The 26150-nt window shown below is 46.0% G+C and overlaps 1 protein-coding gene across 3 annotated transcripts in view; it reads left to right on the top strand.

Annotated features, from left to right (window-relative positions):
- Positions 1-1769: 1769 nt before the first annotated feature.
- TCF7 (transcription factor 7) overlaps positions 1770-26150 on the top strand; it is a 67970-nt gene continuing 43589 nt past the window's right edge. For all 3 annotated transcript variants that reach the window (XM_080353419.1, XM_080353421.1, XM_080353420.1), the window contains exons 1-3: positions 1770-2337; positions 2430-2496; positions 2880-2986. In XM_080353419.1, the coding sequence (XP_080209545.1) occupies positions 2140-2337; positions 2430-2496; positions 2880-2986 (372 nt within the window). In that variant the 5' untranslated portion in view covers positions 1770-2139. The remainder of the gene's footprint in view (positions 2338-2429; positions 2497-2879; positions 2987-26150) is intronic.

Here is a 26150-nt window from a genome sequence, read left to right as displayed (position 1 = left end):
GGGAGTTTCCTTTTCCATGGGAACTGCTTAAAAAAATCTCTGACGCCGACACAGAAGTGTCTAGTGTCTTCAGAACTGGCTGCGAGATGGTAATTTCATGTTTCCTGACCCTTGGGGCCAGTCAAGAAAACTAATAATTTTCTGGGATGCAACGTCATGCCTGTGTCCCCAAGAGGCTGGGGACGAGGGGGTGAGGGGGGGAGTGGGGAACTGCGGACATTGCCCCACATCTGGCCGTGCTCTGTGGGGCCATCAGCACCCACGGGTGTCGGGTGAGAGGGGGCACCCACGGCTGGAACACCCACTGAGGTGTGGGTGTGCACACGTATATGTGCTGATGTACGTGTGCGCACACCTATATGTGTTGATGTGCGTCCGTGTGCACACATGTAGGTGGTGAGGTGTGTCTGTGTGCACGTGTTGAGCATCTGTGTGCACACCTATACGTGCCGATGTGTGTGTCTGTGGACGCATATAAGTGTTGATGTGTGTCTGTGTACACGCGTGTATGTGGTGAGGTGTGCCCATGTGCACACAATACATGTGCTGATGTATGTCTACAGTTACATGTACAAACTTCTGTCCTGTTTTTAGTTGCCAATCTGTGCTTGTAGATTTGTGGGCAAAGGTGAGTGTGTGGATGTTTGTGTGCAGATGTGTGTGCAGATGTGCATGTGCAGGTGTGTGCATGCTGATGTGTTTGCGTGTGCAGAGGTGTGTGTGCTGCTGTGTGCGGTTTTGTGCTCACTTGTGCTGATGTGTTCGGGGATGTGAGTGGATCCCACTGAGGTGTGTGTAGGTGTGTGAGTGCTCGTGTGGGTCAGATGTGCAGCTGTGCATGCTGATGTCTGCGTACAGATGTATGTGTGCAGATGTACACAGACACACCTGTACAGCCATATGCATGGCTGCACATATGCATATGTGTGCTGATGCATGTGTACAGACTGTGCACAGGCAGATATGTGAATGCACAGAACCATGTGTTGATTTGTGTGCAGATGAGGGCACACACATTGTATGTGCAAATAAGCACCTATGGATGTGAGTGTGCAGATGTGTGTGCAGATGGGCTGGTGCAGAACTGTGGATATGTGTGCAGATGTGTGCATGCAGGTGTATGTGCAGCTGTGTATGCAAATAAGCACCTACAGATGTGGAGACACAGGTGTATGTGCAGTGAGAGTGTGCAGAAGTGTGTGTGCACAGATGTGTGCACACAGTTTGTGTGTGCGTGCGCACACTGATGTGTGTACAGGTGTGCACATGTAAATACATAGGCACAGATGTGTGTACAGATGTGTGCACACATATGTCCACACACAGCCGGGGGCTGCACTAAGCCCCCAGTGCCACCCACCACCGGACCACTCCCCACCTCCAAACCCCCCCCAACGCAGCCGGCCCAGGCTGGCGCCGAGGGTGCCGGCGGGGTCCCTCCTCCTCCCCGAGAGTGGGTTGGGGGGTCACCCCGCTATACCGTGGGCTGGCGGTCCCTTTAAGGCAGGCACGTCGGAGCGCGTGTGTACATATATGTGTGTGTGTATGTGTGTGTGTGCCCGCCCCCGGCCCCTCCCCGGAGCTGCCAATCACCCGGCGGCCGCTTTGATGTCGGCAGCCCTTGGCCGCCGCGCCGCCGCGCTCGCACTCAGGCACCGGGCGCTCCGTGCCTCTGGCTGCCGCCGGCGCCCGCTGCTCCCAGGGAAACTTTCCGGGGCTCGGGGGGGGTGGGGGGCGGCACGGGGGTGGGCGCCTGTCGAGCCCGGCATCCCGCGACGCCCGCCCGCCCGCAGAGCCCCCCGTGAGCCGCCGGGGAGAGAGGGAGGGGGGAGGAAAAGAATTTTTATAAGAAGGAAAAAACAATTATAATTAATTTTTGAAGAAAGGATTTAAAGGGAGTTTGAAAAGGAGGGGGACAAAATTAAAGGGAAAAGTTTAAAAGTTCAAAAGGAAAGGAAAAAAACTTTAAAAAGAAAAATTTCGAGAAGGAGCAATTTTTTTTTTTTTTTTTCCAAGAGAAAAACAAAATTTGAGGGAGAAAAAAAATTTAATAATTGCGAAGGGTTTGATCCGGGCGGCGGAGAACAATACTCGCCGGGAAAGTTGCTGCGCGGCTCGGGAGGGAGCGGCGGGAGGAAAATGCCGCAGCTGGGCAGCGGCGGCGGGGACGACCTGGGGGCCACCGACGAGATGCTGGCCTTCAAGGACGAGGGCGAGCAGGAGGAGAAGATCCCCGAGAACGCCTTTACGGAGCGCGACCTGGCCGACCTCAAGTCCTCGCTGGTGAACGAGTCGGAGGGCAGCGGCAGCCCGGCCGCAGCCGCCGCCGACCCCGAGGTGAGCCGGGCCGCCCCCGCCGCCCCCGCCCCGGGCCCGCGCCCCCCGCCCCGCCACCCCCCGCTCTGCCTCTCTCTCTCCTCCCCATGCAGGCCATCAGACGTGTGCAGGATCCGCAGAGAGTTTATCAGGAGAAGCTCCCAGACCACATGGATGATGGTTAGTGGCACCGATCACCCCGTCTCTGTGTGTGTGTGTCCTCATCCCTGGTCGCTGCTGGCATCCCCAGCTCGCCCTGTCCAAGTACTTGGCATCACCGGGGTCAGTGAGCCCCTTGGTCCCCAAGCTTGCTGCCCTGCAGCCCCCGGGAGTGAAGGATGCCGGCCTGGCCGCCACAGCCCCCCCAGGAAAGCTGCAGCTGTCAGCAGTGAGGTTTCCTGGTGCACCCCGAGGGAACCCTGGCACCCCCCCCAACACCCTCTCTGAGGAATATGAGGCAAAAAGACTCCCAAAGTGTGCTGTAACCTCTTCGGGAGCTCTCAACAGGCAAGGGAGTCACCTGTCATAAGGCAAATAGTGATGGGGATCTTTAATTTTAACAGGTATGAAGCATCAGGACCCAGGGATGTATAAAGGATCTGCGTATTCTGGCTACCCGTTCCTAATGCTTTCAGACCCTTATCTGCCAAATGGATCTATGTCACCTCTGGTGAGTTCATCCTCTCGTTATAGAGAAGTTTTGTAGCCTCTCTCACTGCTGAAGTATGTTGCAGGTATTGTGCAGGCACCTACATGTGCTTTTCTTTCTGACAAATTGCAGCCCTGTTTCTAAAATGCTCAGGCACTATTCTGTCCAAGCTGAAGGGAGGAGGAGTGGGAATGGGGGAAGATGCTCGGCAAGTGTCAGTTTCACTCCCAGTTTGCTGGAGGAGCTGCTTTTCCAACCTCCCCATCCTCTAGGTTCCCCTTTACTCCTCCAGCAATCAAACCCTAATATCAAATGTAAGAATGCCCCTTCCTTTTTCTGGGCCCCGGGCTTTGGAGGCGAGCGGCTTCTGGTGTTTGTGTTCACGGATATATCCCACAGCTTAACTTCAGTTTGACGTTAATCTGCTTGTAAAATAGCTAGGTTTTGGTCTGCCTTCGGTTTAGGACTCTGTAGTGGATGATGGCCCAGAAAGTTTATCTTTTGCTTCTAAAATGGCAACAGAGGTTCTTAGGAAAAGCTTTAATACTGCTGGGGGACTATTCCTGTCTTCTTCCTGTAAAGTTTTTCCCTCTCATGTCAAACTGGCTTCAGTAATTCTGTATATTCCAATATTTGTAAATTTTGCTATCTGAATAATTAAACTAAAGACTTCTCTACAAAAGCTGTCTTTTCCCATCACCATCTCCATCAGAACTTCAGAAAATATTGTCACGACATTGCAGCGGGCAGTTGTGCTCGTGTCGCTCCTGGGGAGCTGGCATTGCTGCGTTCATTTTGGATGTTACTTTGCATTTGCAGCCGGTAAAGGAGAACAGAACATCACTTAGTTTATTTCAGTTTTAGTTTTTAGCCTGTAGTTTAAAAAAATAACACCCTCCTTAATTTTAACCCTTTGTTCACTGGAGGATTAGGATGTTAAACTGGCGTTATGAGAAAGGGATGGATTGTGGGGGATGAAACTCTAGAGTGTGATGGAATATTGTTTGCTGGGTCAGTGGCCTGAGCGGCAGGAGATGGGTCCCCAGCCTGCCCGTGCTCTTCCCGGGAGCCGATTTCCCTGCTGCAGCCCGGCGCGGCTTTGCTGAAGTCGGTGTGCAGATATTGAGGATCTGGCAGTAAAGTTCGAAGTTTTCCTTGGGTTTACAGCAAGAAAAGATGTGTTTGCAAGGCAGGGCCAATGTACGTTGTTTTAATAAAAATAAGCATTTCTTCTGTTGCATTCCAGCTCATATCTCTTCCTCCTAGTACGAGGTGTCCCCCTTGCCCCTCTAAAATATTAAGTTCCTCTCTCTTCTTGATACATTTTAAATGATTATATTAAATTTGTCTTATTTAAAAGCACTTACTTTGCTCCTTGGTATAGAATCTGGGTAAATTTGGAGTTACATTAGCCCAGCAACTACTTGCTACAATAGAATATTTCTTTTAATAAACCCATACTTGATGGGCAACAAAGTACCATAGCCTATTTATTAGCAATTAAGCTAAAAAGTAGATTGTGGTTTGTGAATTGCTTCTCCCCTTGATAATGTAATAAGAACCCAAGAGGTTATTGTTGGAGCAACAGACAGGAGTAAATAGGCTGTGCAGAACTCGGAGGGGAGAAAACTAAGTAGTAGAGAAGGAATGATCCTGTCCCCTCAAGAGCCACAGAAATCATCCACTGCCTCAGCCGGCTTTGCCTTTGGCCTGTTCGGATCCTGCAGTGGTTTATGTTGCGTGACTTCAAAAGCTGGTTTGATGTTTTCACCTAAAAATCAGTTATCTAACAGACATGGGAAGATTTCTTCCTCAGATAAAGACTCATCTTTTGGTTATTTGATTTGGTACCATAACTATTCCAATTTATCTTTCTGGGCAATTTTGTCTTGTGTTTGTATTGACTGTGCAAAGATTATCATAGTAAATTGTGTATTGCTCTTATAGATTTATTGCTTCTCTGTATATTATATAAAGCACAGGCTATAATCTGGTGGCTGTTTCCAGTAATTGAGGAGGTCGGATCTGTGACCAAAGATTGCCTATACTTAACCATTGATAAAAGTTTGTTTAATTTATGCTTTAGCACAAGTAGAGTCAGGGAGTGCAAGTGAATGGGATTATGTATCACAGTCATGCGTGCATTTGATAGTAGAGATTGTATTTTGCTTAATGAGGCTTCCTGGAAATGGTTGTTTGCAGTTAGGATTAATTTCAGAACCTTCAAAAATAAAAATTAAAAAAATTAACCCTGGAGTACTTTGGCAAACTGTCAGGGCTTTACACTTAACTAATTGAAAAATATGACACAGCTCCCTGAAAGATGAAGGGTGGCCAGCATCGAGGCTGCAGGTTTTATTTTCTGCGGGCTCCTCCGAACCCGGCCGGGTGCTGCGAGCGGTGCTGGAGCTGGCCTGGAGCTCCTGCCTGCTGGGTGTGTTGCTACCGGCGTTACTGGCCTCCTGCTTCCTTCTTTTATTTTCTCAGCAGCATCACTTTTGCTTTGTTTCCCTCAAGGTGGTTGTAGCCTGTTAACTGTTAGACTGCTCACCCCAGCATCCAGCTAGTCTACCAACATCTCCCCTGCTAGAATTATCTCTTTTTACCAAAACACACCCACTTATGTTATTTGCATGCTCTGGTGTCGCTCCAGAGTAATGCACTGAATGTGTCCAGGTACCTCACATCAGCAGCAACACCAAGCCCAGCTGATGTCCCCAGGACATGGCAAGAGCCACCCTGCAGCGGGCAGATCCCAGGTGTTCAGCTGTGTGGGCCACCTCTGCTGCAGGTGGCAAACGCCAGGTCAGGGTAATTCAGCCAGAGGGATGCTGGTCTGAGCAGGCACAAGTGGCCTGGACTGGCAGCAGAGCTGTCAAAGAGAGAAAGGAGGACTCGGGGGTGGCCAGGGTGTGCGAGTGAAGGTGCTCCTGGAGCTGGGGACAGGGCGTCCTGTGTTTTGGGACATTGCTGTGGCCCCCCGTCAGCTGGCTGGGCTGGAGAGGGCATGCTGTCAGTGAAGGTGTGTTAAGAGCATCTCAGCACAGACTGTGCACGCATCTGAAATGTCAACATTTTGCCAGGCACCAGGAGAACTGCTCCCCACTTGGCTCTCAGGCATCATGTGCATGGTGGTTCGTGGCTCCTTTGAGTCTCCTTTCTCTCGCAAAGTCCAGTTATTCCCAGGGTGAAATATATACGATTTACTGGTTAAAAATCTGCAAGAAACTTCCAAATAATATTAACAAGTTGAGGAACTGTTTTTTTCTAAATGAAATATAAAATCATAAAACTATATCCTTTTTTAAATAGTACAAATGACTTTAAATCAAATTAAGGTACATCCTTAGTAAGAACATCAGCCTTTTAGGTGGTTACAAACATTAGAGGTCAGACATGGTCAAACATGTTAACACTTTGATCAGATTAAAATATTTTTCTTGCTACAGTTGTATAATTTAGTTTAGACCCGAGGGGGTTTTCTGAACATTGTTATATCTTGTACCTTGTGGTAGTTAAGTGGTAGAAGGAGCATTTATAAGTTCCTTTAAGTTCCTTTTGTAAATAGGTTTATAAAATAGGAATGAGCTGTGCTGTCCCATTTGCAGGGCACAAAGCTCTCCTCACTCTGGTCAGTGAGAGAGCTCCCAGGGAAACTCTTTACACCTTCTGTTCACCTCTGTTATGTGTAGGGAGCATGGGACATGTGTGAAGGCAGCATTAAAATGTTTTATGTGTAAAGCTGGTCTTTCTGTCTGTGTGAAAAAGAGGTCCAAGAGCCTCTGTTTCTTCGGAAAACAGACACTACGTAATCTTAATTACTAAGTGGTCTAACCAGAGCTCATGTGGGAGCAGAAGGGTGGTGGTACCTTCCCAAGCTCTGCACATCTGAAGTCACCAGATGAGATGGCAGGCCAAGGAAATAACGCCGATGCTCAGAGCCAGGTCCCTGTGGTCAGCCAGGCTCCTCGAGCTCGGTGTCTGTTCAGTGGCTTTGAAATGTCCCCTTGGGGCAGGGCAAGATGAAAGCGCAGTTACTACTGACCCGGGGCCACAGGTCCCAAATGTCTATCACGAGGTCAAAAAGGAAAAATCATAGAGCTGGGAGTCTCCTGCCGCCCTTTGCAGGACAGAAGCTCAGGCAACAGCCGCTGAGCCCTGGGACGCAGCCACTTCTGCTGCAGCCCCTTCCCCCAAGGATGCTCCATCCCCTTGCGGGAGGCTCTTGCCCCCGCAGCAGTTGGCGGAAGGAAATCTGCAGCTCAGCTGCTTCTCTGGAGAGGTTTGTCTGTCCTAGCTTGCACTGTCAGTTTAGTATTGCTTTTTCCTGTGTCGAGCTCTGATCCTGTTAAAACCAGTGGCAAAACTCCCTGGAGTTGCTGCATGATGGGGATTTGTCACTGTGAAAGGGCTGCTGCGTCCCTCTCCAGATGTTGTGCGGGGAGGGAAGGCAGCTGCAAGCAAATGGGAGCTCCACGTGTTCCCAGCAGTGCCAGCAGCATCCCAACCAGGTTCCCTGGCAGCGACAGGACCTCGCTGGGACAGTGTTCTCTTCCCATAAATTGCTATATTCCCAGCAGAAAGCGTTAGGAGTGCGGTGGCTGCTGATGCACGTCCTGGCAGACAGACAGATGAGTAATTTGTTCCCTCCTGACCAGACTGAATCCACTTCTTCCAGCTCTTCTACCTAGCTTGAAATAGGATAATGGTGAAAATAATTTTTTATATTAAAGCATAATGTCGAATAGGTGGATGTACCAAGGCACAGACAGGGCTTCCGAGGTCATTTATTGCATGTCTGATTCAGCCTTGGTTCCCCCCAAGGAAAATTCTTGTGTTAATTTCTGAGTTCATATCACACCCTCAATTTTGAAGCAGAACTTCCCTTTGAAATAAATTAGAGAGTTCTGCTTAAGAAGCAGTGACATGATACAGCACTGCCTGTGTGTGGTCTAATATAACCTTATTTTTAAAATTGTTTGGAATGAAAAAAAGAGAAAGAAAAATGTCACAGGGAAACAAAAGCAAGTTTTATGTAAATCCGAGCATGCGAGTAAGTGCACACGTGATTCAGACAGTTCAACGATATCTGCTCTCCTCCGGGATTCCTTCGCAGGCTACCCTGGGACTGGCTTCCCAGGCATGGGATGCTTTGTTGGTGAGGACCTGTTATGAGGTTATGTGTGGTAAAGGCACCGTTCCTGCAAGCTTCCAACTGTTGCTGTTTGTGAAGTGTTAGTAGCTCAACTGGTTGAGAATTTGGAGAGAAAAGCAAAAACGAAGCATCAACCTCAGATCCCAAAGCTCATTCATGTTAATGATAAATATTTTTGAAATTTTAACGGTGAACAGCAGAGTGATTTTGGGGTTAGCGGGACATGATGTGTCCAAGATGAAAGAATGGATCTGGTCTGGTCTCCAAAGCTTTAACCGAGAGAAGAGGGGAGCGGTGGGAGGGCAGCGAGGAGCTCTGCAACGCCTTCCCGCGTCACCTCGCTGTTTGCAGTCCCTCTCCTGCCGTAAGTCTACAGGCACCATTAAATTCCTGCGTTCGGCTGGAAACTCTGACAAATCCCTACGGTCAGCTGTGCTGGCATTTGCTGTTCGGAGGTACCTGCCCAACTAACCTTGTGTGTTCCTGTGACTAAACAGACATTGCTGGGTCCTTAGGGATGACTCTTGTCTCCTCTCGTAGATAATCTGTGAAGGGCCGGATCCTCATCGCAGGCTGAATCCCTCTTTATCTCTAACATGATCTGCAAGTGAAGCAGGTTTTCAGGGTATGGGTGGTGTGAGCTGCACACCAAGGATTGCAATCCTGTCCCGAGATGTGTGTCTCTGTGTACATGACATGATGGTTATTGGTAAAACACAGTCAAGAGAAACATCAACAGTTTTGAGGAAACATTATGGCTTCCTATTAATTTCACACCCCCAGTTCTTTCTCTGCCCTTCAGTCATGAGTGATTCAGCAAGACCAAATTCAGTCTTTGTTTCTCTGAGGTTGGCCTTTGAGCCCCCTCACTAATTCACTGTAGGGAAGGTGAGGGAAGGACCTGTGCGTCTGTGAGCATCGTCTCTGCTCACGGGGAGGCTGCGCTGGGCAGCAGGGTTTGGGTCAAGCACGTGCTGCCGTTCAGTAATTAAACTCTCCTGCACCATCCGTGAGTCACAGATTCCTCATGAAATCCTCAAGGTTTGTCTTCTCCTGTCTGTTGCGTTGATCTGAAGAGGGACTAGATGCCAGACATCCCGAGCACTGTTTTCCTGGAGAGGGCATTGTCACCCTGGGAGCTTCTCTCCATCCCACCCCTCCGAGGCTTTGGGATGTCTGCAGCCATCACCTCATGACTCTCATTTGCTGCTGTTTATCCTTGGTTTCCCATGCTTTTGCCACTGCAGTTCACTGCTTTCAGTGCCAGAAGATGGCTTACATCAGCATCTCTGCCAGCCTGATGTATATATGCCCTTACCTCATCATTTACCAATGGCGGGTGGAGGGCACAAAAACAGAAGGGTAGATACCAGTTGCTTCCTGAACAATTTGCAAAGCTGCTGAGGAAACTTCTCAGCCTGACCAAATCCCAGGTTGGAGCCAAGCTGGGCCATCTCAGCCCCCCTCACAAGCTTCTTCCAAATCTCCCTTGGAAAACTAGGCTAGAACATGATACTTGCTCATTAGTCCCTGCGTCTGGAGGATGAAATGAAGGTTTGGTAGGAGGACGGGTGACTCAGAGGGTTGGTAACAGGATGCAGAGCTGTTCCTTTCCTAGTTTACAGTTCTAATCCAGCTGAATCAGTAAAGACCAAATGCCTGTTCTGTCTGCTGGCTTGTCCAGCGGTCTGTCCGGGAGGGCACGGCTCTCTCCAGCCCCCAGGCAGGGCGAGTGTTTCATGGGTGAATGATGAGACGTCCTGGGAACCTGCAAAGTCTGTACCAAACCCAGTGTCAGCCCAGGTCTTCCTTCTTGCCTTGGGACCTGCCAGTTCAGCACATGTTGCTGGCTCACAACCCTCCGACTTCATTTCCTAAAGGAAGTGATTGCAACATCATGTGCCTCTGAGTCTTGATTACAGCAGGATTTGCTTCTTGGTCACCTCCCGATGAGCTTGGTGAAAGAGCTCTCACCTTCACCTCCTTACAGAGCGACTCACCACTGCTCTGGCCTGTGGCCCTTTCTCTTATTTTTGTCTTTGGGTCTTTATAATTTGTGACCATTCCCAAAGTTACAGAATGATAGAATAGTTAGGGTTGGAAGGACCTTCAAAGCTCATCCAGTCCACCCTCCTGCTATGAGCGGGGACGTCTTCACCCAGATCAGGTTGCTCAGAGCCCTGTCCAGCCTGGCCTGGAAGGACTGTTCAACAATGCTTCTGCGAGGTGGTTTCACAGAGAAAGTGGGACATTTGATCAAGGCTGAGGATGAGGAGGGTTAGCAAAACCCAGCAGAACTAGCGGTACCCATCCAGAGCATCCCACTGGCTGGAGATGCTGGGCAAGAGGTCACCAAAGTGGCTTTAAAACACGACTCCTTGCCCATCCACCGCTTCTGTGCTAAACACAGCTTGGCTGCAATGAAAAGAATCTGGTTCATTGTGTTTCACGGGGTCCCCAAATTAGTATTTTGTTGAACGAAACAATAAACTCAACAATACTGTGGTAAGCTTTTGAAACCAAAGTAAAGCTGGATACTAGAATCTAGAGCACTTTTCCCCTCTGGTTATAACAACTTTACATTTGATTAAATGATAGGGGAAAAAAAGGTCTCAACAGTATCTCCTTTGTTCCATTTGAGAATCTGGGACTATAATATACAAAGTACATGTCTGCCTTAAAGAGCTACACAGTAATCATGGACTGACCAAAAAAAAAAAAAAGACCTTTTTTTAAGTGATTAAACTTGTATGCTATATGTTGAATTTGTTTTCTGCTGTGGCTTGCTCTGAGGAATAGCACACAGGAGCGTAAACAGAGGTTCTCCTCTGATGGGACTTACACAAAAGCAAAACGTGAAAGCCCAGGATTGTAAGGTATGCTTGGCTCAACACGAGGGGGATGCAATTATAAACACACGGGTGGAAGAAGAGCTGTGGAGATGCTTGTCCCAGCAAAATGCTAAGAAAAGATCAAAAATGTGGAATTTTTATTTTAACACTGAGGAGATGGCACTGTGGGGATTGCTTTCATGTTTAGGAAATAAGCCATCGTAAGATCTACCACATAAAAATTTGTTGTTCTTAGCACGGAGAGGCTGATGAGTTGGTTCTCGTTACGTGCCGCTGCCCTGGAATTACTGGCATGGGAGCAGAGATAGTGAGGAGGAGTCATCGTCTTCTGCAAACCTCACTCTGTATGACTTTGCCCTAAAAGAAGAAAGGCCAATTCTAACGTTCCAATGCAGACAGTGCATAGCCCCTGAGGCCAGCATACCCTGGATCAAAATTTGGCCTTTGAGCTTTGCCTTCCTGCTATAACTTACCCCATGTGGCATTGCGAGCTTTGAAATCCCCCTGTCCAAAGGGATGCGCCGATTCAGAAATCCAGGTGACATTTTGGGGGATCTCATCATGCTGGGCCGAGCGTCTCTCTGGGACAGCCGGTGCTGTCACACCGGATAAATTAAAATATGTGGATGAACCCTAAATCTGAAACAGAAGTAATAATACAAAATAAGACCTTTTCTTTTTTTAAAACTGCCCAAACCTTTTTGTTTAACTTTCTCCGATACGAAGCAATTTCTTTGGGACTGTACACCATATGAAACACATTATAAATGCTCTTGTAAAATCCACATCATTATACCACATGAAAGGCTGGGTCCTAAAAATAGCCATTCAGAGAGGATGCAGGCTAGTAGCAATTTCGGTGATCGTGAAATAGTTGTGTTGACATCTCTGTGCATGCACACCCACAGAAAGCTTTGACTTTTGAATATTCTTAGCAACATTTGTGCTTTATGGAATTTTCCACATTCTGGTCCCATGAATAGTCCCTTACCCAGGGGTGTTCCTTTCTGATCTTATCACTGTGTTCCTAACCCTGATTTTATTGAGAAAATGAGTAATTTATTTTTTTTTTCTTATAGTTTAACATGAAACTCTTTCCTTGGTATCAGTTTGACAACAGTTGACAGTATCAGTTGTATTTCCCTGTCTCCTATCAATGAAAATATTTTCCTTTTCCTTCAATAGACACACACATCTCTTATATTTTGGAGGGCTGGCACTCAGAATGTAAACCCAAAGCATTAGATGATAACATGGGGAGCCACCACATCTTCCCAACTTGTATCTGCCATAGTATTCCAAAGATGCAATCTGCAGCAATTACGCAGTAATGAATCCACAACAAAAAATTTCTTCCTCGTCCCAGCGATCACAACTTGGCTTTTGTTTTGGAATCTGAAAGGATGGAGCCTTCTGGCTGTGGGGTGTTCGCAGCAAAGCCCTGGCTGGGATAAACTGCTGTAGCTTTGGGATAGGCAACACCGTCCTGCCAACCGATATCGCTGCAGATCTTTTTGAAGAGCTCATCAGATTATATTTTATTGCCGTCGTGTTTTTGTTTTAGGTTGTTATTTGTTTGAAATCATTACTATAGGGATAGTTTTCTGAAAAAAAAACACAACCCGTTTGAATCTTCAGTGCTGATCTTGTTTGCCTTTTCCTTTTGTACGTAGAGATGGGGATTCTGGAGACGTACACCCTCAAACACGAGGATGTCTGGAGGTTGTGGTTTAAGTCTGTTCAGGGTTTTAAGTGTGTGGCCCTTCTAAAGCCATTTGGAAGCAGTCTATTTCCTCAAAATAAGTTTGCTTTTGGAATTGGAGCAAAAACTTGGGAGATAGTGAATGAAATAACAGGGTGTTGAAGAAAATGACAGTGCTTCTGAAATAGCTGGCATGAAAATCATTAAGTCTGAAGTTTCATTCAAATCAGATGTAGTTGTGGTTGTAATGGGGCAGGACACAAACTCTTCAAGCAATGCAACTCCGAGTGATTCACTCCGAGACTCACAGTCGTTCTCCAGGTTGGTTTAACTTCAGGGCAGCTCTTGTCCCTTGTCCAGCTCCAGAGTCCTTTTCTCATGGAAACAGGCTCTCAAGTTTTTAGATCGAACAGTTGAATTCTTGCAGGCTGTTAGCAACTTTGAATAACCAAATGCTGTAAAATGACATCACAGAAACGTCTTTGCTGTTGCTAATTTAGCTCCCCAAAGCAGCTGGACGGGGAGATGTGGGAGCACCTTGACAAGGCAGTAATTTTATTATGGAGTAAATGCATTAATTTCTAAACGCTGTAATGTAAAGATATATTTCTAAGAAATGTTGGCTCGCGTTGGCATATGTGCTCTGGATAATGCAACAGATACTGATGTTCAGCAAAAGCCAGAAAGTTTTTAAACACTTCTGACTTGAAGTTAACATCATCCTTCAGTCCTTTTGTGTTCTCAATAATTAATTTGATGGCTGAAACCAGGGTTATATCTGGTAATGTCAGTTTTTTACTGTTCTGTTGAACTGTGTGCTTTTCCTGCTAGGAGCAGAATTCAGGTAAAATACTAAATGTGTGTTGGCCGGGACTTCTGACGGCACTTGAACACAAGAGTTGTTGTAGAGGAAATATAATTTCTTCACTCAAGACGACAGAAAATTATCTGATCTATCAGTGCCAGTTGCTTGGTTATTAGCATTAACTGGAAATGGTATATAACTACACGCATATACTTGAACTTTGCAAAATTAAATGTTTTTAAATGATCACGCACTGTTTGTACTGATCTAGTACGTGGATCTGCATATACATGGACAATGAGGGATGTGGCAGGCATCAGTGAATCCATGAAAGGTCAGCTCCTGTATCCAAAAGTGTCACTCTTCATCCAAATTTTCTTCCAAAAGCGGTGCCACGGTACATGTCTGTCTGTTTGCCGTGGGTGGGAGCTGCTTGGGAGTTCGTTTGATACGGAGCCGAGCGATCCTCTTACCAGAGAGCACCAGGTGCTGTGTCAGACACACGTAAAGAGCCAAATAAACAGGCAGTAGTAACACCAGTTGTTTGTGTGTTAACACAGGATGTTCTCAAAATCAGGTAAGAAGTGAGGCATGTTACCGAGTTTTATAGCAGAGGAACCGGATAGTCTTGTAAGTGCCGAGCAGGGCTGCGGCGGAGGAAGCGTGGCTTTATCCCGGCTTCTGCTCCCAGTCCCCCGGCAGCTTGTTTTTCTGTGACTCAGTTTCCCTTAGGAACATTTTGGAGCTTTATCATTTCATGGCTAAGTGATGTTTGGAAAGCACTGCAGGGAAAGCCGTGTTGATACTGAAAAAAACCCCATACAATCCAGCTCAGGGTTTTGTGAAAGGGGATGTTTCAGAAACGATCAGAGAAGGACTAGCCAAAAAAGTAAGCTGTGCTGCTTATTAGACCATTTACTTCAAGATATTATTTGCAATTTCATAATTGCAATAAATTGGAATTTCATAATCTTTTAGCAAGTTGCAGGTGGCCCTAAAACCACAACTCCTTCAAGGCGGTTGGCATCTTTTCGTGCTTTAAAAACAAATAACATTTTCAGCCTAAGTAGGAATTTCATAGAGTGGCATTAGTTGGATGGGAAAGATGACTGCATGGTCCAACATGTTTGTCTCCAGTACACATGCCATAGAAATCTGTGCTATTAAACTGAGGACAAAATGTCATTTCTTATTTACCCATTTGTAATATGTTGATGAGAACAAGCTCCAGGATTGCACAGCATGGTTTTTGGACACATGTACCAAACCCCTGGATGCATAATTGAAATTCCTCATAATGAAGAATGAGTCTATTTATCTTGGAACCTTTTTTACTTAAACAGTAATCTCTAGGAAATCATTTGTTAACAGTAGTTAGCTGCCAGTTTGTCAGTTAATGGCTTGAGGCAAAGTCAGAAGCGAATGAAATCTTTTCCAGGGAGATGCTGTTGTCGCATGTGGTGTAGAAAGGTTTATAACAGAAAGCATTAGAGGAGGCGGTCAGATGAGTTCAGTCCAACATTTAGAAACACGAGGAAACTCGGCACGAGGTAGAGACGGCTGTTTTGCTAGCGCATCCATTTGTAAAACATTAAAGCCAACAATCGTGCCCATGTCAACTTCTAAGCCTAAAATTTCCTTACTGGAGGCTCCAGGTGTGAGTGCGTGGAGGCCGAAACCACACATGTTCACAGTGGCTGGGGCTCTGCCTTGCACCCCGGGCATCTCCACATCCCAGGCATCTCTGCATCCTGGGCATCTCCGCATCTCTGCATCCCAGGCATCTCCGCATCCCAGGCAGGTAAGCCAGGGCGCAGCCCCCCCAGCTCAGCTGGGGTGTTGTGAGGTGTTTGCCAGGGCAGCAGAGTCCTCCAGCTCTCAGATTTTATCATTTTTCTATAAAAGCATAGCAACCAGTTTCAGTTAGGTAATGAGAGTTATCTGATTTCTCTTTAATCTAAGCAGCATCGCTACAGCACGATAACCTTGACTCTCTGTTTATCTCGCACTCGGCACTGCAGGAAGAAAAGTGGCACTGGAAAAGGAGCTAAGAGAAGTTATCCTAGTCCACACCAAATCCCTCTTTCTTGCAGCAGGAGCGGGCGAGAAATAACTGCCCCAAGTAGAAACTCTCTCATGAAGCCGCAAAATCTAGCTGAAGTAAATACCACTTCCCTGCAGCATTATCTCCCACTCGGTGCTGTCTGCCCACAGAGGATGGTAGGGTGTAGGAACTGGCAGGGGATTAATGGCAGCCCAGTTCATAAAAAAGCTCTGCTGCCAGAAGGACGTGGGACCCAGACAGAAGTAAAGAGGGGCTGGTTCTCTCTGCAGATGCCCCCAAGTGCTATTTGTCTGAGAGCAGATTTTCCCACAGATCTTTGGCCTTCATATTATTTGAAGAACCCCCTCTGCAGCTGCAATCCTTCCCTCCCCCGAGGGAAAAACAGGGTGGTAACTTTGTGAACTGAATGGTGTGGAGGTTTAGGAGTAGTGCCATGGGAGGGGAAGATTTGGCTCATTAGTGTGGAACATTGTGTTGCCAGGAACAGAGTTTTGGGGCAGAACTAATAACATGGAAGCAGATGCAGTCAGCTTTTATTAAACTGGTTTGGAGACGACTTTAAATAGGCAACAGTTGTATCTGGGGCTCTTCTTGTGAAAGGCAGAATGGCAGACCCCATCGGCAGAGCCTAGGTAACAAGTACAGAGAAGCCAACCAAATCTCTGGACGTAAGGAAAAAATTCTCCCAAATGTATTTAAAAAAAAAAAAAAAAGACACTGTGGTTGTGTTATGTTCTTTAAACTCTTACAATCCACATACCTCATTTGGAGCAAGGAACAGCTATAGAGCCATAGAGTTTATAGTCCGAGGGACTCAGCATTGTATCATCTCCTCTTTGCCACGGATTCCTGAATTTCACTCAGTTACCCCAAGAGCTGGATGTACCATTAACTGCTTGACAGTGCATTACAGCTAAGGATGGATAAATTAATCTCCAAGCCAAGTTTTGAAGCGCTTCTCCCTGGAACCACCCTTTCCGTACAACTAATTAACTCCATAACGCTTATCTACATCAGTGATGATCGGGTGCCATTTCCTGACACATGGCATTCCATGGCCACCAGTAACGATGAGTTGAACTTGTTCTGTTAATTGCCTTACCCGAGTAGACAGGTTGGAATGACCATCAGCCGAATCCAAACTCAGGTGGCTACCAGAATTGAGCAAGGCTGTTGGTACCTCCAAGAAGTCACTACAAACACCATCCATCCCCCTGCCAGACCCAGCAGTGAGTGTTGCTGTGCATCCTTATGATATCTTTCTGGTCATTCGTCACCTCCACACAAGTCTGGACTGACTGTCCGGCTTTCATGAGGGTGTCGGGAATGATCAGCCCCCATCAACACAACTAAGCCTGCAAATCTCTTTAGAGGTGCCTGTTGGATTTCTGACTTCTCCATAGATGTCTATTAGTCTATTAGCTGTCACCTCCTTCCACACCAACTCGAGCCACCATTTTGTAGATCAAAGAGCGATGTCCAGAAATCCTGTCTCTGCTCAGCGCATCCAGGAGCAGCCTGACATCCGTACCAGGTCTTCATGTATGTGCTTCTTGCAGCCTTGTCATCCCGGGCTGGCTGAATAAGGCACAAAGAATCCCATTTGAATGCTGTACTCCATCGTACATTTGTTGTGCAATACTTTTTTCTCAGGCAGTTTCTAATCTAGAGATTTTCTGGGATCTGTTCATGGTGTGAAGAGAAGCCTTCTCATCACCTCAGGTTCTGTCTTTCAGTACCAAGTGCTTAAAACATAATTTTAGGCGTCCAGGGCTTGCTTTCTCTTTGTGTCTCCTTTGCTGTTGCTTTAATTTACTAACATGTTGAACTTCAAAGTCTATTCTTTCTGCTTCCTAATTTTTATGGAAAAAATGGTCTGAACTCCATTTACATTTCCTCCCTGAGGATACTGGCAATCCTTAATCCTATATATTAAAGAATCTTAGTTTTCCCAGCAGCCTTTTATTCTGGGACTACTCTTCCACTCTTTTCTCCTTGAAATTCTCTCCTGTGGCTCAAAATTGCTCTTCATGGTGCCCCTGTCCACTGTCACTTTCTGTTATGAGCTGTTTGCACACACGTTTGATCACTTTCACGTCCTTTTCCCTTCCCATCCTGTCCTTTGCAGCCGATTTTTAAAGGTTTTGTGCTTGTGGCCACAGAGCCGTGTTTGCCCTTGGTTGTTGCAGCACTGGGCCATGTGCTCGGCAACCCGTCCATCTCCAGCGACCTGCTGGAATTACTGTTTTTAGAGCCAAGAGATAGCAGGTTGAAAGCATTTATGGTGAATAACTGGGTGCTTGTTTATTAGGGCCAATTTAATTTTACACCAGTGGGTCCATATTCCAGTCGAGGACAAGGTGGTGCCTCCCAGTGACCACTGGCATTTACCTGCTCGGGAGATGCATGCTGTCTGTCCCTTGCTGCAATGCAGGTGGCACCGGGGGGACCCTGCCTGCCTGTCCCTTATCCCTCTCCCTGCTTCCACGCAGGGACCGTGGCAATTCCCCCTGTGTTCCCCGTCTCGTGGGAGCTGTGGGAAGCAGATAGGGTGCTGGCTGGGCTGACGATGCGGATCCAGGGATTTGGATCGTGCAAACCTAGTGTTCTCTCCTACAAGTCATTCTCAGCTATGTACTCGGGTAATTAGCATGTGCATAAACACTTTATAATCTTGTGATCATGGCTTGCAGATTAGCTCTTTTGTCAGCTTTGCAATTTCTTTGCCAGTTTTAGTTTTAATTGCAAATCCATTACTGCCAGCTCCCTTGCATATTGTAGCAATAGGCAAATTAAAACATTTGGACATAGTTGGGCGGGTTTCAGTTAAGAAATTAATTGTTACTGCCAACCAGTGCTTTTTAATGTGAGGGTGGCATTTGGGCTTGTTTTTGAGGGCATAATCTCTGAGACTTTCTTTTTTCCCTTCTCCTCCCCCCTCCCCAGACTGCGTTGCCCTGTCGAGCAGCTCCACAGATGGCATGAAGCAAATGCTTGCCTCTTTGATCTCCTAGTCAAGAAATTTGGAAGTCGTTCTGAATTTATGAGAATCCTGTCTGAAATAAATCTGTCTGTGCACAGGGCCACACTAAGTCAACCCAGAGCTGCAGGCACGGCTCACCTGAGCCTCCCGGGGAAGCGCAGGGTTACATCCCACAGGAGAGCATCGTGTGATGCTGTAGCGATAAAGAGAAACTTCATGCATATTGTTGTACATGAAAAAGTCTAGACAATCTACAATTTACCAGTTGGGTTAATTGGCTAAAGGCTTAATCCGCCCTGATAATCCAGTAATGGTGTTGTTGGCAGGACATTGATGTAGGTATCAGGCAGCAGCGCTGGCACCGTTGTCTCGTGAGATTGCTGCCATTCTCGATTCCCCTTCCGCAGTTGTCAGGCCTGACGGGGAATTTTCAGAGTTCTGCACGCTTCTTGTCTTTGGTGTTTTTCAAAACCTGCCTGTGCTCAGTTAATGTTGTTTTTCAAATTTGAATAGGTAACATTTTTCACCAGATTAGAATTTTCACAAAAACATCAATTAAGAATATATTTTTTTTCTGAAGTACTTTTTTTCCCTGATGTATTTTTCACGTAGCTCTTCCCAGCCCCCTAATGCTACTGTCACACAGCCTCCCATCGCCCTTCAATACAAATAGCATTTGTTTTTGCAGCGGACCTGTGCCAACACTGTAAGCCACCTGCCACCTTGTGTGTCACCTCCAAAGTTGGTGGCATTCCTTGAGATGTTGGTGGCATCACTCTGCCCAAGCCCTCGTGTACCACCAGCGTGGCTGAGGCTGCAAATGCTGGTGGGGCGCTTCTGAGGTCAATGAGTTGAGCAAGGTTTTAAAAATACTCCCTTGTCCCCATTTTGCAGGGGCATTTTTAATGCACATCTATGTGCCCCGTGGTGACAAAAGGGAGGGAGCTGGGGCATAGGGGCTGTAGCAGCAGAATATGCTATGGGGAATGACAGATGGACAAGTCCCCCCTCCAGACCTGGGTCTCCCCCTGCTGCAGCATTTCTTCCTACCCCATTCCTCTTACTTTATTCTCCTTAACTCATTCTCTCCATTTGATAAAAGCTGTTATTTTCAGCTGGTTTCACAGCTGAAGGGCTCTGCTCCTGTAAGCAGCACCAAGCACAAGTGAATTCTGCTGAGAGGTACCGGAGCCTCCAGGACTTAATTTATAATAGAGTCATGTTTCCTGACTGAATAGCTGCTTGCTTTTTCTTGATTGCTGCCTTTGCACCTTTGGTCCAGGGACTAAGAGCCAAGGTAGTTTTTTTCTTTCTGTATATCACCACCAAATCATGCAGGAGTATTGTCTGTACAACTGCCCTGCGTTCCATGAGGCTGCGGACATGTAAATGATTGGCAAGCAGCTCCCCAATAACCAAAGAAGAAACACCCTGGGACTGCATTACCAGCAGAAGTGTTAAAAAAGACATCTATAATAATATATATAAACTTATTTTAGTTCTTGAAACCAGCTGAGATGGCTGTGAATCTGTAACACCATTTTTAAAGCAGCCTGTAATGACTCTTTTGAACATTGTTTTCTTTTTCTCTGCTCGGAAAACAATGGAAGAAGCACAGTTCCGCTGCAAACAAAACCTGAACATGCTCTAACTTACATGTGAAATATCAAAGAGCTCTTACTCAGTACACATTACCACCCTTCCGTTTTACAGCAAACACCTCGTCACAGCCGAGAGAGACTTTGGGAAAACTATACATAGCGTATTCGGCTGAATGTCACCCTTGTAATTATCCCAGAACTCTGGCTCCACGATGTTGTGGCTAACAAATCCAAGTTTAATTGTTCGTGATCTCTATCGGAGGAGGCATCAGGTTTGAGTTCAGCTGGTACAGAGTTAGGAGGAATAAACACGAACCTACAGTAAGATCAAAGCAGCAGAGAGGTGCGCATGTGCTAATAATAATAGCTTATGAAAGCTCATATTTTCCTCCAACAACATCCTGTCATTTGTGTATTAGCTTTGAAAGGGGTAAAAAGAAAAAAAAAAAATTCAGTGTAATTTACTTCAGCAAAAAATGAGATAAGGCAGATAGTTGATTGCAGCAGCTCGTGTGTGGTTTGCTGCGAGGATTGTACACACGCCGCGTCCTCCAGCGCGTGTGTGATGGAGTGTGCAGGGCTGAGCTGGCTGTGACTGAAGTACCATTGTTATCTGATTTCCATATATAGTCTGTGACAATGTGATGCAGAAAGGAGGATGAGGTAAACAGTCTCAAAGTCGGTAACCGCATTCACACCTGGTGCACCTCGATAAAATGTCTGTAAACAGTTTGTATAGAGTGAGGTTGCGGCGAGGCTGAGGACGTCTAACGGCTCCGGGCGACCCAGGCAAGTGCAGGGAGAGAAACACCGAGTTTCGGGGATGGCGTTTCTGTCGGGCTGGAATCACCCAGGGGATTAAAATTGGGATTTTGTCCTTCCACAGCTGTATGCTCATAGGTAGCGTGTAGGACAAGCATAGCATGGTCGCAGTGACAGTCCCCTGTGAGGGACTTTGGGATAGCTTAGCAACGGCAGGGCCAGACAACAGTGATTTCTCCACACAACGTGACCTAGTTAGGAAGCGCTGGTCAGCCCTCGCAAGTGGGCACAACGCTGACCATTTCCTCTGTCCTCTTACTTCAAATGTTCACTATCAGCTTTTTAATCTAGTGCAGCGGCTTAAACCTCTGGCGAGGTTTTACCCTGCCTGGCACCAGGATCGAGACCTGAGAAACCACAGGAGGAGAGCCATGCTGGGTGATGCTGGCCGCCAGGAAGGAGATAGCCTGTATTTACCATTTCTCTTTCACGTTGCATGCAGTGGTTGTTGACATTCGGTTGTGCCTATAGTTGTGTCTGCAAGCAGGAAAGGGTTTGGGGTTTTGGTAAAGGGGAGGAAGGCTGACAACAAAAGGTGACAAAGTGGCCCACTAAGTACAGAAAATGAACTGTCTGAGGAAGGAGAGGGTTGTTTAGAGAGAAAACTGAGGGGAAGAGGATGAACAGGAGCAGATACAGGCAGGGTTGCAAACTCCCTGCTGTCTCTCAAGGTGCTTCTGGCTCCCTGGGCACCATGTGACAATGGCCACGGGGTGATAATCACAGCCAGCAATCACTGCACTGGGAAGGTGTTTTTCAGGGTTACAAGGCTGAGCTAGAGTCTTATCCAAATTCTGCAGCGACTGAAGCGCAGCAAACAGGGACTTGTTAAGAAAGTGGAGCAAATAATAATGATCCGTCTGTTTAATGCAGCTGAAAGGCGTACTTCAAAGATAGTGTTATCCTAAAAAAGCCCAAGTATAGAGGGGAATAGACTTGATCACAGCTTCCAAGTTTTGATGGTAGCATTGTAAGTAGGTCAGCAAACGGTAATATTTAAATTATCTCCTCTTTCTGGCAACTAGATGGGAATGTAGGTCTGGAAATGGGTAGATGTAGATTCTCTTCCCAGCTCTGCCACTCTGACAAGTCACTTCATCTCCTCATGCCTAAGGGAAGAATACACCTTTGGGCTCTGCCCAGTAATCATCAGCCAAATGCTTCCCCACCTATCTAAAGGGTTTTAGAATACGTGATTGAAAAGTGCAAAGTGTTATTAACATTGAATTAATGTCTGCCATTACAATATGTAATAGAGTATTTCTACACACACCCCATTTCCTCCTGCTTGAATGTTTTGTCAGGCAAGTCCAAGTGTTTACCAGCTTTATAGCTGGCCTAAAAAGAGCCAGTGAGCTGGTAGCAAGTGCAGCTGCTGGGTTTGTTTGCGATATTTCAGGCACGGTATCTGGCAGCAGGGCAGAGCCCTGGGTGGCCAGTTGTAGCCCTGGATTTCGGCAGCGGGGTCGGGGTGACCGGGCCACCCCATCGCCAGCCGCCCCGGAGCTGCTGGCACGTCTCGTGTGAAGCCTGTGTGCCCGTGGCAGCGTGCCGGAAGGCAAGGTGCTGTCACCGCGGGTGCACGGTGGGTGCAGATGTGCCACGCTTCCTGCCGGGGGTAGAGAGGACCAGGCTGCTCTGAAAGCAGGGGGGATGCGCTGCTGGAGCACCTCCCTTCCCCTCTCTTTTGGGAGCTGAAAGTCACAGCCCTCCCACCGCCTGCGCACGGTCAGCAAACAGCAGCATCGTGTTCACCCGGGCAGCGCAACAACACCCTGTGCAAATTGCTTTAATTTCTACCTCCTCTAAATATATTGATTTTCTCTATGCAAATAAGAGCTGCATGTTTGTTGACCCACAGCTGTATTTAAGAATATAAACCCAAACCTTTTTCAGTTGTCGGCTCATCCTATCAGACAGAAATTCCCTTCTTGTTGCTCTCGCCCATCGGCGTTTGGTTCACACACAAGTTCTTGGCAGCCCTGCCTCGCTCACTGACTTCTCATTATCGCACCCAGTGCAGACATTTCACTTCTTTTCTGAAATATCTTAACGCATGGTGTGGGTTACTGTCTAGACTGCATCGCTTGAACCAAATGTATTCACTAGTATAATATATTATTAGAGCTCACTAAAAGTAACAAACAAAGTACATTTCTTTGTTCACTCCTTAATTGTTTGTTCATTAGCTCGCTTGCTGATTCATAAAATATGAAAACCTCCAATAGGGTATCTAGTCACTAGTGCAAATTAGCTAGTTCCTAATGCACATAAATAAATTATAACCCTTACATGTACAATTTGCCTTTAGCACAAGCACTGTGCAGAAGTGCTTTATCTCATCAGGAAAGAATTGGTTCTGCTGCTGTGCACACAAAGTGACAAGTAAAGGCAGAAGCTGGGAGTGCAAAACATAGTAGTGGCAAAAATGATCCCTTTGCTGGCAGGTAATCTGTTTTCTTTAGCTTCGGAGCTGGAAAATGACATCCTTGGATACATACCTTTGTAGCTGTGGCTGGTTGTTCATCTGCAGTGAACTGGCATGGGCTGCGTGCTGTCAGCGGTTGGGAAAGCCCTGAAGCTTTCATTGTCCCGGGGCTCTGTGTTTTCCCCTGGTTTGTGTGATCCAGTTTTGCCCTTTCTCTCTGGCAGCAGCTCTCCCTACTTTTTGGCTATTCTTGTTGCTTCTGATAGTGTTCCCCAAAAGAGCCATGCCCTCAGATTCCACAGAAACCTACTTCCACATAGGATGAGCCCATGTGAAAGATTCACGGAGCATCTAAGACCAATTTTTTTAATGGTGGGGTTTTTTTTCCTAGCCTACAGATTTCTGTGGTGGGGAGGGTAAATCTCTAATAGAATTCAGAGATATGATTCTTCACTCCTTCCCATACCATGGTTAACATACTCATCACAAAGGGTATCATTCTCTAAAAATAGTGTAGATTTTTAGACAAAATTCCAAAGGCAGCTTTTGATGTCTGCGTATTTTATTGGATTAATCCCTTTTCAGTTCTGTAATTTTCTTAAATAATGAATACAGGCTATCTGGGACAAGCTTCTGCTCCAAGTTGTGGCTTACACTGCACAACATGTCTACAAGCGAGGTTTGCACTAGTGCAGCTTCCCTGTCAGTGGGTAAGGCTCCAAGCAGCACAACATAGATATTAATTATTAAAAACTCAGATCTTGTCTGATTCCTGTGGACACTAAAGATTTATGGCCGTAAGTGCCTCATGTTGCTAAATTGACGGTTGCTGCCTCTTCTGTGGGTGACATTCCCAAAATCTTCACTGCGCATAAGGCTCGAACCTGCAGATGCTCATGTAGCTAAATGATTTCACTTATATAAATGGCCTAACAATTTGGGCATAAAGTTATTTGTATGCATTTGTATTCGCCAGTGTTGGATTTACACTTGCAAGATCAAGGACATTTAGTTTGTAAATTTTTTCGGTTTGATATATAAACATTTCATTGACTGCATACTCAGAGGTCTCTGCTGCACAAGTCCTGTTGAATTTCAATAGAAACCACTCATATGGCTTTCTTGAGCACACCAAGGTATTCTTAAAATTTTAAAATGTATGATAAACTGAAGGCTATTCCAGCAGGTCAGCTCTCTGTAGGATACAACATTTCAAATTATGTGTTGCCAGCAATCTAGACTCAAAAAATTTATATTTTTGACAGAATAAAGTATACACTTTTTTCTCAGCCTCTTTCAACGCATTTGATTGAACAGAGATTAGAACGACGTGGGGTTCCTATCTTTGGTTATTTTACCTCAATTAGTATACTATTACTTTAACTGACTTTACCTCAAAGCTTGTCAAACTTCCTTTTATTTGCTAAATTAGCTCGCGAATTCTCCATCCAGTTAAAGGAAATCAAATTAAAGGAAATCTTGCTTTGGAAAGTCAGGGGCACCTTTTTCCCCCAGTTTGACTCTGTCCGCATTTCAAATAGCATTTTTCTTGCTTGATCAGTCACGGATTTCTGTCATTTTGCAGTATTGTACTTCAACAATAATAGAGAATTAGTTCTAGTTAATTAACCCACAAATCTATAATCTCTAGTTTGTGAAGGAAAAATACAGAAGTGGTAAAATCCCGTGTCCTGCTGTTGCCAACCAGTACGTGATGCTGCAAAGGCCTGCAAAACGACTCCAAATGGCGTCATGCAGAAATTCTCTTTCATCTTCATCTCATTCTGCTTGAATTTCTTCATTTAATTGTTCAAATCATTGGCTGCGCTTGGGTTCTTACATATTTGGGTTCCCATGTGTCTCTTTGCAGCGACTAGATTAGGTGAAAGAAAATGAATTATGCTTATTTCTGTGCTTTAGGTGTTTTTTCATGTGTACTGCCCTATGCAAAACAAGGAATATGATTCTTTAATGTTTTCTTTAGATCCTAACTCTAGTCCAGCCTCCCCAGCTCCACCTCAGCTACATGTGTGCATAACTTTCTTTGCTGTACAATTTTTCTACACTGCTGAAGGTAAAGTTTCTTACTAAAGAGGTAGAAAGCTCTAGATCACCTCTTTTAGCTTGCAAACATCGTTATTTTTTCTCTCTATTCAGTTCTCTGCCTCCCTCTTGGTGTTAGGAGTAATTGGGGTGCTGAGATTTTCTGAATTTTTGAGACCATCAGAAATGGATTTCAAAGGCCACCACACAGCTCCGTGAGGAAAACAACTTTGATGCACTGCTGGTCCTGCAGTTCAGGATGACAACTGTAAGGCAAAATATTTTACTGCAGATACCAAGAGTTTTAAAGTCCTCAAGCAAGCTTGCATTTAAAAGGAAGAGTTGCTAAATTTGACAGACGTAATTGACATATAATTTGAAATAATAGCTTTACAAGAGTGTCTGCGTAGAGTTTGACCTATATATTCCCTAGAATTGGTGACCATGTGGAGGAAGGAGAGAGCTTGACCCAGCTTGACATTCAGATCCCAAAGGAAGGTTGCATGACTAAAATTAATAAAACAGCCATTTAATTTCAGTCTTGGAATTGCATCATGAAATCACCAGCTGACAACTGTGGAAACCAGTATAGGCATTTTTTGGAGCCGTTTACTGATGTTCATCCAGCTGAACTGAGAAAACAATGGTTAACTACTCTCTTTTGGAAAGCAACTCTAAATATATTTCCTTTTAACCACTTTGTTAAGAGCACCTCTTCTGCACTTGAAG

Source organism: Nesoenas mayeri, assembly GCF_963082525.1.
Source record: "Nesoenas mayeri genome assembly, chromosome: 14".
NCBI lineage: Eukaryota > Metazoa > Chordata > Aves > Columbiformes > Columbidae > Nesoenas > Nesoenas mayeri.
This window is presented reverse-complemented; position numbering and strand designations above follow the sequence as displayed.